Here is a 12232-nt window from a genome sequence, read left to right on the forward strand (position 1 = left end):
ACCCTGTATATCCCCAAAACTTTATCCCTCTCTCCTAGGACAAGTCTCTTCAAAGAAAGAAGAACGAGTTTTTAAAATTATTAGTCTTTATTATCAAAAACTCGCTCAGCGATGGTGAGACGGGATGAGGTATATGCATTTTTTTACGAGTATCCTATTTAATCTGTAGGAATGCGAAAATAAACAATATCTTTCGATGGTTTACTGTGACTAAGAGTCTAGCATACCGAGACAAGGGTAAGTTTCCACTGTGATGTACGTGTCATTTGATAGATTTTTTTATTCATTTCGTTTAACCGTTACTGAAAGCGCTGTAGAGATAACCGATAAGGAGGCCACCGAAAATTTGAACACAGAACCTGACGCGATAACGAAGGAAACCGATAACGAGGAAATATATAGAATCTATTATCAGTAAAGATATGAACGCTAATAACTCTTTCGCCACTTTGTGTTCCGCCGTAGAGGCCGTTCCATTCTTTGACTGCATTTGGTGATTCACTAAAATAGTAAAACAAGAGTATAGGACGAAATTAAATCTGGGCTCACCGGAATTATTGAAATAAAATTAAAGAACGCGACGAGACGGATAAAATAAGATAAAATGAATAACTCGAAATGCGTAACCTAGATAAAGCAGCTTCTACTAAAATCTTGTCTCTTGTCTCAGAGTACGGTATCGCTTTGTCTTGCCACTAAGTTGATGTTATAGATTTGATTTGCGTGGCGGAAAACCAGGATTTCTTGATTTTCAAGCGAGGTGGATTCTGGGATTTAGAAACTAGGCGGCGGAGTGTCAGAATGAGTATCCTTCTTTCAGGGCGAGATGTCAGACTTACAGAAATGAGGAAATAAGTAGAGAGTGAAAGTCAGAATGAGTACCATTCTTTCAGGAAGACGGTATTGCAAAAACTTCCTAATATTAACAGTAATAAAATAGGTTTCATTTTTGTTCTTATAAATTAAAAAAAAAACAGATATAACTGGTAAGGTAAAAGTATTAATTCCCGGACATCTTGGATATTCTTGGTTTTAAATACGAATATTTAAACTTTATTTATACTTACTACTTGTATATATATTTTGTGTTGAAAGTTTAAATATTTTTATTAAAGACCAAAACGATGAGAATATTCAGGATTAAGTATTTATTCAAGAATTGAGTTCGGGAATATTTTTACTTTATATATCAAGGAAAATCAATCAGCAGCAGTTGTGAAATTGCTGAAAGATATACGGAAAATGTGTGCGTGCCTACGTTCATTTATATACTTACATCGCACACATTCAAACATGCATCACTCAGCAGTTATAAAACTGCTGAAGGATGTGCAGGAAAATATATACGTTCATATTTATATTCCAAAACATCCAAATATACTCGTGCACTGCAGATACGACAGAAAAAGTACCGTTATCTTTTTTTATTATATATTATTTTTACTATTGTTTTATTTTTCTTATTATTCCTGAGACATTTCAATTAAAAAGTTGATTTACGAAACGTTTCCGGGAGGATTGATAATGCCGCAATGTCATGTACAACGTGATATAGTAGTCGTTTCTGTGTAACAGACGTTTCTTTATACAGGGTGTCTCAGAAATAACGAAGGTGATAAAAAGAGAAAATAGAGGGAACCAAAATAAAGAAAAAAAATTAATGTATCATTTTTCGGGAATCGCAATATTCATTGAGTTATTAATTAAAATATCAGATAATAAATGTGTGTGTACCGGAGATAGAAAGTTGGACGCAATAGCGTAATAGCGATAGTGGATAGTGTCCGGCTGTCAACGAGCGTTGTCTGAGATACCCTGTATACTTGGTGTCTCTAGCCAAGATAGCACTACCGTGCCGCTTGATCTTTTCTTATTATCGAAGACTAGCTTAGTTGTACGTCCGTTATAGAACATAAAATTAACACAGTAAACGACAAGCTAGTAAATACGAAGCAATATCAATCCACAAAGAAGAAACAATTCCAAAGCTCTTAAAAATGATATTATAAAACTTTCAAAATCTCTATACGATTCTCCTTTGTGGACCTAAGAAACCGAACTCGAAAGGCAATAAGCGTTGGCGAATAGTTATAGACCATAGACTAAATAAACAAACCGTCACCTATCCTTTGCCAAACATAACGGAAATTCTAAATCAGTTAGGTAGTGTGAAGTATTTTAGTGTATTCGATCTTTAGTGTTTCAATCAGACTAAGATGCATCAGCCTAACGCGCAAAAAAACTGCTTTTTTAATGCTATACGGGCATTATCAACTTAATCATGTCATTCGAACTAAAAAATACTACTGTGACGTTCCAAGGGCTGATAGATCAAATTCTGAGTGACTATAAGGCATGGAACTATTTGTCTATATGAACGATATTGTATTATATGTAAATTTGTTTAGAGAACACAAAACCAAATGTGAAACTTGCCAAGCGTCTTAAGGAAGCAAACTTGCGACTCCAACCAAATAAATACGAGTTCATTAGAAGAAAGATAATTTATTTATGTCAAATAATTAATGAAACAATAATGAAACTTGACAACGCTGAAATAAAAAAATTTTCAGAACCCAATAACACAAGAAATATCAAACAATTCATAAATCTCACTGGTCACTACTGTAGATTTATAGGTTTTTCTTTTTTTAATCCTTATCGCCAAACCTTTTATAACATTAAAAAGAACTTAGTATTCGTTTAGGAAGAGTCACAAGAAAAAGCGTTCGTAAGATTGCGGAATTCGCTATGCGCAAAATCGGTACTATAATATTTAGATCTTACCAAATCTTTCGTCGTCATTACCGATGTGTCAGATTTTGCAGTATATAAATAGGAACTGTATCAGGAAAAAGGAAAAGCACAAAGAACTGTAGCGACTAAAAATAGTTTATTGAAACCGATGACCGTCTCGGGAGAACGTACCGCACGCCGTTATAATAATTATACCACGCATGGAGACTTCCGCATGTTTGTATCGAAGACATAGCCATTCCTCTCAATGGTTGAACGATGTCGGATGCGGTGCGAAACCTACATAAGATACACTATAATCGTAGAATTAGTTTATACTCATTTAAGTTAGAAGATAAGATATATTTGTTAAAATAATCTACAAAACTGAACGATCAGTATCCAGTAAGATCATAATCTGTATAAAAAAACCTCTATAATAATAATTTTAATAAGAATAACTTTAAGCAAGAAACCTAATAAAATGCGAATAAATTAAAAATGAACGATCTTTCCACTGCCAGTCGTCGGCCACGTCTCACCACACCAACAGGTCAGTCTAAGCCTCTTCACTCTGCGCCACCCGTACACTTCACGTTGAAGCTCGCATCAGGATGCATCAAGTCACCATTATTCTCTTCGCTGCAGCCTTCCTGACTCAATGTACAGATGTGTCTAATCTGATGACGGCTATGACTACGGAGGAAATAGATTAAATATAACTTCCCTCTTCTTAACCGCAGATTATCGTGTTGAAGACCTGGAACTCAAAGCAAAAAAGACTTATAAGCAACAATTACAACTAAATAAATTCAACTACGTCGAGACCATCCAATGCAGAATTCAGATCGACAGCTCAATTAATTATTTTGGAATCCACTCTTATATTTCTGCGGTATCAAACAGAAAACATGAATATATTCAAAAAATTCTGGAGGATAACCACAGGAAACTATATAAGACAGAAGCCATTTTTCTAGGAAACAATATTCTATTCGATGGCATCCTGTCTTATGCGCGGATAAGTTGAAAATGAAGAGTCTCCGAACGATTCTGCCACTTCCAGTGGCAGTGGTTAAGAACATCCCACTATACCTATAGGATAAAATTCAGCCTAAGAAGTCTCTTCATCCTGCACCAACCCGCACACTTCACGCTCGCACTAGGATGTACCGAGTCTTTGCTACAATCTTCCTGGCCAATACACAACTGTGTTTAACTTAATTCAACTACGTCAAGATTATCCAATGCAGAATTGAGATTGATAGCTTAATTTATTATTCTGGAATCCGCTCTACGGTATTGAACGGGAAACCTGAATATATTCAAAAAATTCCGAAGGATGACTGCAGGAAGCTATACAAGACAGGAGCTATTTTTCAAAGAAACAATGTCCTATTTGATGGCATCCTGACTTACGAAAACATCAGGCTACATAGCTGCGCGCATATATCACCACGGGATAAACAATATGTTATCAAATGCATCTCGGTACTTTATAAATGAGTAACCCACGTGAGGACATTCTATTTCCAATCGCCGAGATCAAGAATCCTTATAAAAACCCTTATTAAAGGGACTCTGATGGATTGCAACGAACTTTTGTCTCCGAAATTCCATTTTCAAGCTTCGCATGAAAATCATCTAATCACTTATTAAATTTAAGTGGAAACGTATAAGCTGTCACATCTCGTTATCAACGGAAAGCAGCAGAAAAGGAACGAAGGGAAGGAAACCAAGGTAGACATGTCAAAAGTATTAGTGCATCCTAGGACTGATAGTGCTGCGAGCAATAAAAATGATGAAAGTGACGAAAGTCAAGTTGAACGGAGCCGCAGAGTGATCAAAGTGGCGCGAATTTCTTTGGTGTGCAAAACTGTAGCAAACAAAATGAATAACTGAATATTGTAAAACCACTGAATTAAGAACTCATTGTACTATTAGCTAATAAAGTGTATGTAAAGAAAATGTCGGAACATTGTCGTCCAACATTTTCTTTTAAGGGGGAAGGTGTCACGTCAGACCGACAACACGACATAGAGTCGACTAATTTTTCTTCGTAATTCGAGCCAAGAGAGACAGATATCGCTCGTGATATAAAAAAATTAATTATTATCTACACTTCGCCTATACCATGATGAGAGTAGTTCTTTCTAAAAAAAAGGGAATACAGAGAAGAACTATTGAGCTCGGACGCGAGCAATTATTACTTGAGAGATAATAGTCGTCGGTCGGTCGTATCCTCCTAAGAATTCTCTAGCCTAAGTCGATTTCTAGTTCCTAAGTCGATTCCTAAGTCGATTTTCTAAGTCGATTCTATGTACTAAAGTCGAACTATAACATTAAGTAAGCCTACAACATGATTAAAATTTTGTAAAAATGAAAATTTTATTTGTATTGTAACCAATTTTTATTGTATTGTACTCAAATATTAATTTTAAAATATTTTAAAATACGTTATTAAATATAAAATAAACTAAATATTTAATATAAAATAAATTAAATATTTTAAAATATTTTATATGTATATTTTACTGGTTACTTAATCCAATTTAAATTTTCCCATCTATTCCCGCCTGTTACATACTTTGCTTGATTGCACTCATTTTACCACAGTTTTACTTTTAACAGACATTATCACTTTTTAACTGTCGTATAGTAGGCTGGAAGGACAATCGCTCCCCGCTAATCTCTGATACATTGATCAATAGATATTAGAGTAAACCACCGCACATTTGATGCTCAGAGATCATCATTCATCATTTCAGAGAAATTAAAATAAGATTAATTACCGTTAAATCTGTGACGAGCAAAGCGGAAACGAATACATAAAATGCGTCATGCGAGAGACAACCAGCTCAACTATAACGCAATGTCGCTGATTCTATTCCTAATGATTACATGAAGGTAGATTATATATTAAGGTAATCCTGAGTACGAAGAATTCTTCTTTTCAAATCCTATCTTCGTGGTATGATCGATCGATTCTAATATATTATAGTGCACGTTGAAACACGAATCAGATTTCGGATACGAAAAATCTATTGCGGAGATTATGGAGATTCGACGTCCGGAACACAGACTTATATAAATAAACTAAGCTCTTTTACAGAAGCTCGCGAAACAATATGAAAGGAAAACTATACTGCCCACTATCTTCATTGCACTGAAAAAGAAGAGTGGAGAAGGAGAAAAGTAAGAGAAGTAGGAGAAGAAAAATTAGATACGAGAAAGAATAAAAATAAAATCTCATTGCTGCTAGTTACACATTTCAATTTTACATCTTCCTTTTTAGGAATACCTGAAAAAAAAATTTTTTTATAGTTACTTATATATAAAAAAGGTAGAAATATATAAACAATTAATTTTTATTTCAAGAAAATCTGATATTTTTAACAAATAAATTAAGAGTCATTTCTATAAACACACAACAATATTGAAAATATATATCAAATTAAAATATATATTCATAAAAAGAAACATATTGTTCTTGTTCCATATTGCAATTACAAATTCTATTCTTTGTTTCTATTAATATCAGGCACCAATATACACAGATTAAATGCCTAGGTTAGGATTCACAACGTACACGTTAACACGTCTTCCCTACCATACTTTATTACTCGTGAGTTTCTTTCAATAAGAGTCTAAAAAAAGAAAATAATCGTATGATATACCAGTTTTTCACTCTTATCTTGTTTCATATTTTAATATAACTTGTTATTTTGTCGCATAGCCATTTATAAAAATGTTTAATCTATTTGTATAAGTCTATGGTCCCTAAAATTAGCCTAAGTCTGAATGGACAATGAAATCGTACCGCAGTGATAACAAACGCACCTCAAAGAACTGTTCGTGGACAACCAGAGGTTCACTATGACAACATAGTCCCTTCGAGGAGTACATCCCAGGACGAACACGTCCTCTAGGTAAGTAGAACTTCTATTTATATCGCTCTATTTTCGTATATTTACGTGAACTATATTTCATATCCTCAACTTCGAAATGCCATCGCGTATCTCGCGATCGCGCATATCTCCGAGAAAAATGATATAGGTTCATTAGATCTGAAAAGGCAATTTAGTAGAGATCATAAGACTCGAGTACTGTATCCCTCTTGCACAGCTACAGTCAGTACAGCTTGTACAGCTTATACGGTCTTGTACGGCTGTACAACCGATATGTTATACTCTGTATTTAGGCCGCTTGTTTTCTTGTTTAGTGTCTTAGATTAGACATCTCTATTTCCAGTTTTTATTTTTTAGAATCTTACTTTGCTCTCTCATAAACTTGATATATGTTTTAATCTAGACTAAAATAATATATACGTTCTTCTTATACATACCTAATCAGCCTTTTAGAGGACAAAATAGAATTTTGAAAAAATCGATGTTTTTCTTTCGAAGCATGCTTTGTCAAAAATATAAGAGATTTAGATAGCTGAACCTGCGCAAATATATTTTAAGCAGAGCCAGCTACAAATTTTAATGGCAAGAAGACAGCGAAAACAATACAGAGGGAATTTGTTATATTATGACTTAGATTATGTTGCCAAACTACCGCGCCGCCAGAAATATGACAGAGCCTACTGATAGGCAATCCGAGCAGATTGGCGGCGAAAACCGAACAGAACTTGTAACGAACTCATGGCAGAGTATTACCATATAACACATTCTTCCTTCGAACTTTTTCATAATAAGAGATGATTAATACTGATATGCAGAATATATAATCATCAAACATTTCAATATATAACAACAACAATAATATTACTACTAATTGTTTTATACACGATTTTCTTATAGATCTGATTTAACTATACGTTTTCTAAAGGCAATGATACATCATTATTTTAAAAAGATGCAATTAATATAATACTAATATTTAATAAATATTAAATAAATATTATTTGTACAATAAACTATACAATGTGATATCAATGAAAAATAAATATTTAAAAAACATTGTCTGCTCATTGAAGAGAATATACTTAAACTGTTTTCTTTATAGTAATATTATTTAAACAATCTCTAATTTAGATATTTCTTTGTATATTTCCTAGTATACTTCTTTATTATATTTACAAAAACAAAAAACTCTCCAAATACATAAAAATCTACTATAAAAAAAGAAATAATTTACCCATGAAACAATCAGCATGCATAAATATATTTTCGAATTCAAAAACAATTATCAGGACTTGCACTGCGAAACATACGAGTATATGCCAACATAATTAGCATATATCTGTGTATTGGTTTTAAAAATGTTATGAAAATAAACGTTTAAAGTTCACGTTTATATAAAACTAATATATAATGGGTAGTGTATCAAATATATTACCACATTTTCAATGCAAATATATTACTACATATATTTACTACATATTCTAATATGGTATTGTCGAAGGTGTGTATGTAGTATCTGCAAGTGCTTGTAAAGACAGCTATATATGACAAAAGCGTTTCGTAATCCGGCTTTTTCATACGTTAATTATATTATCAATTTGTTCGTAACAATAAGGTTGCGCAATAGCTCGAACGGCTCGAGTGTTCCTCCTCTACTATTTTACGTACGTGCTCTCTCTCTCTCTCTCTCTCTCTCTTTCTCTTTCTCTCTCTCTCTCTCTCTCTCTCTCTCTCTCTCTCTCTCTCTCTCTCTGTCTCTCTGTCTCTCTCTGTCTCTCTGTCTCTCTCTATCTCTTCCCCTTTTTTATTCAATATTTTAAAATTAATATATTGATGATTTTTGCAAGTATTGTAAGACTTATGTAAGACTTATATAAGACTTATATAAGACTTATGTGTTCATCTTAATACATTCTATTCTCTCACAATTGGTGGCACAAGTATTCTCGAACATCGCGTATATCGATAAATGATATCTTTAAGACACTGTAATAACAGTTTTAAAAATATTCTTATCAATCATCTTTATACACCAGACGTGACTTGCAAGATCTAGTATTGTGTCAATATCCGTATATATTAATTCATGACCAGAATGCATGTTGCATTCTGTTCCGACGAGACGCTCAGTTATATTACAAACATCGCTGTTGCCGTTTATTGTCACGAAATGATTGTTATTATACTTTTATCATTTATTATTATAGTAATTATTGCGTTTGTTTTTAATTATTACGTGCATCATTCAAAACGTGGACTATTGATCGATCAAATACCGGGACCAAAAGCCACTCCGATTTGTGGCAATATATTGCAATTACCAACTTCACCAGGTAAGCAAAAAGTCTTTATATGTGTGTTTCATCATTGTGCTGTTGTGTTATCATTAATTATAAAACATATATGAAATAAAATTTTATATATACAGTGTGTCCCAGAATCTCGTTTTCAATTTTTGTAAAAATGTAGAATAGATTGAGATGAACATAAAAGTCCTCTAAACACAAAGTCCGTTTTGCGATATTTGCAATAAATCTCGAAATATTAATTAAAGAAAATTAGTGTACGATCACGCGCGATATGGTACATGAACTATAGTGGTACCGTCTGCTTGTATACTTACACATTAAGTTAAACTTAAAAAGTCCCCTACCATTTTACAAATGATCACATAGATTTCTAAACATTAATTAAAGAAGATTTGTGTATTATCGTGTACACACACATTCATATTACAATTTCCCTTCATTAATAACTAAAATTCTATGGTTATTTGACAAATAATAAAAGGTTTTTGTTCAATTTGACCTAATGTACAAGCACACGATAACACACTTCACCATCTTAATCCGTTCTACGTTTTCAAAAATTGCGGAAGAGAGTCTAGGATACCTTGTGTGTGTGTATATATATATACATATATATATGCATAGAATAGAAGGACTGTGTATCTCTGTATGTTTTCTATATATTTCTAAACTATTTGACTGATCTGGACCAAAATTTGCATAGTTAAATTTGCATAGTTTGTCACAAGATCCTCGATTGTGTGAATGATTTCGTAAATGCTAACATTTATGAAAATGTACATAAAGTTGTGCATTGTAACAAACTTACATGATTTCGTTGACAGTGAAAGCTACATATTTTCTTATATACTTTCATGTATGTACCAATCAACGATCAATTTTTGAGCTTCGAAACTGATAATATGTTATAAAATCATGTATTAATGTAAATGTCACGGAGGTTATGGAGAAGTATTTTCACATAAATTTACAAAGTATAACTCTATTTTAAAGATTGATGATGGGGGTAACTCGAAAAGCATTAATTCTTTTATACAGGTAGTTTACCAAACCGTCAGCTGGTATCACGCCTTGAAGAACGTAATTATATGTTTGAATGTTTTACAGTGAAAATATGGTCGTATTTGCGTACCAAAGCAGATAAATATTATCCCATTTATAAACTATGGTTTTTCTCTGAGGCCTTTGTATCTATCCGTCATCCAAATGATCTCGAGGTACTTAAATGCAAGGAAAGTTATAACGACATAAAAAAATACACACATATAACATATATATATAAGATAAATTATTTATAATTTAATAACAAATATAAATATCCATCACATAAAAAAAGTTATAGATAAGATTTGTTTAGTATTAAAGGAAATATAAGATGACATTATCACTTATATTATAGATAGTGTTATTATAACTTATAGTGTTACTATAAGTATAAAATAAAAATCAATTATATTTTTTTAATGGAAACTCTCATTTTTTAATTTATGTGAAAGTAAGTATAAAAACAAATACCATTTATTCAGAACATTTTTTTGTTTTCTGTGTATGAATCAAACACCCTGTATACAGGATGTCTCACACTCTCCTCCGGGCATTTTGTGGGGACGTAGAACAGGTTGAGATGAACATAAAAGTCCTATACCGATTTGCGATATTCGCAATAATTATCGAGAAATTAATTATAGAAAATTTGTGAATAATCATGCAGGATATGGTAAATGAGTTATAATAGCGACGACTGCCGTATGTACTTATACTTTAGGTCAAATTGAACAAAAAAGTCATCTACCATTTTGTAAATAATCACATAGATTTTGAATTATTAATTAAAGAAGATGAGTGCATTATCATGCAAAATCCTGCTATAATCTTCTTTAATTAATAATTACAAATCTATGTGATTCTTCGGAAAATAGTAGAGGAATTTTTGTTCAATTTGATCTAAAGTATAGATACACGACGGCAACCGTCGTTACTATAACTCATTCACCATATTCTGCATGATTATTTACAAGTTCTTTACAATTAATATCTCGATAATTATTGCGAATATCGCAAAACAATATAGGACATTTATGTTCAGCTCAACCTGCTCTACGTCCCAAAAAAATGCCCGGAGGAAAGTGTGAGACGTCCTGTATATACAGTGTGTCTGAAACCTTTCTTGACACAACTCATAGGAAAGTAGAACGGATTAAACGGAACAGAAACGTAAAATATTATTTTGTAAAATTCGGAATAGTTAATTAGGAATTAATTATTTTATTTGAGCTAATGAATGCTCGGAAAACAGCAGCCGAAAGAAATATATCTTCGGCCGATGCGCGACCGTGATACTCGCGAAACGTGGTTCGTTATGTCCCTCCGCCTATAGCTACGAACACAGCGAGGCTTGATACACTAACTCATGTACATGATATATCCGTGTGCCAATTCGGCGTCAATTCAGCACGCGGATATACAATGTACATGTATTAATTTTACATGTCATTATATCGTTTCCTACATGACACGGAAAAAGTTAACTTCCTAAAGCATAATTCATGAAAGAGGTGATGCTTTAAATTGTTCGTAAAACGATTCATTATTTAGCTGTGTGTGAATTTGAATGTTATAATAAACTGATATTACACAAAATCCTAACTTCTATGATTTCTGTGATTTCAGGCAATATTAAACAATACGAAACATATCGATAAAAGCAAGATATACAATATCTTGCATCCTTGGTTAAAAAGTGGACTTCTTACTAGCACAGGTAATGCAATAAAATAAATATCATAATCGTATATGTGCGCTTTATATTGAAAATGGACGTAACGATATGGATTTTAACGAATATGATTAAACACGATAACGGCAGCCGGCTCTACCTCATCAAAAACAAAAAACGAATAGCTCAGAATGAAAAGCTATTTATGAGCTTTTAATCTTTGGTAGTTTAAAATTTTCAGCTCGTTTTTTTGAGCAAGAATTTTTATCTCTAAATGGGAAGGAAGAGAGACTGAACAAACATTCACTCAGCGTCCTACTTCATAAATTATAATAATGGAATTCAAGATAATTGCAGCATTAGAAGCTATTTGTGAGTTCTTAAACTTGTAGAGATTTGATTTTTTTCTTCCATCCTTTATTATCGTAATAACATGTAAACAATGTATACTCTAGAGATAACTCATAAAGAAAAAAATTCAATTCATTATTTCTTTTATCAGTATTATTAACGGATTAATATACTTACAAAATATATAATTCATAATTTCTAAGCTGCAACCT

The 12232-nt window shown here is 32.6% G+C and overlaps 1 protein-coding gene across 1 annotated transcript in view; it reads left to right on the top strand.

Moving 5' to 3' along the window:
• Positions 1 to 8632: 8632 nt before the first annotated feature.
• Positions 8633 to 12232, top strand: part of LOC116847179 (cytochrome P450 4C1-like) — a 35237-nt gene continuing 31637 nt past the window's right edge. The window contains exons 1-3 of the mRNA XM_032821904.1: positions 8633 to 8977; positions 10061 to 10170; positions 11624 to 11714. Of these exons, the coding sequence (XP_032677795.1) occupies positions 8731 to 8977; positions 10061 to 10170; positions 11624 to 11714 (448 nt within the window). The 5' untranslated portion in view covers positions 8633 to 8730. The remainder of the gene's footprint in view (positions 8978 to 10060; positions 10171 to 11623; positions 11715 to 12232) is intronic.

The sequence above is a fragment of the Odontomachus brunneus genome, unplaced genomic scaffold, assembly GCF_010583005.1.
Source record: "Odontomachus brunneus isolate Ranch 3 - 2012 unplaced genomic scaffold, Obru_v1 Obru_scaffold_075, whole genome shotgun sequence".
Taxonomy (NCBI): Eukaryota; Metazoa; Arthropoda; class Insecta; order Hymenoptera; family Formicidae; genus Odontomachus; species Odontomachus brunneus.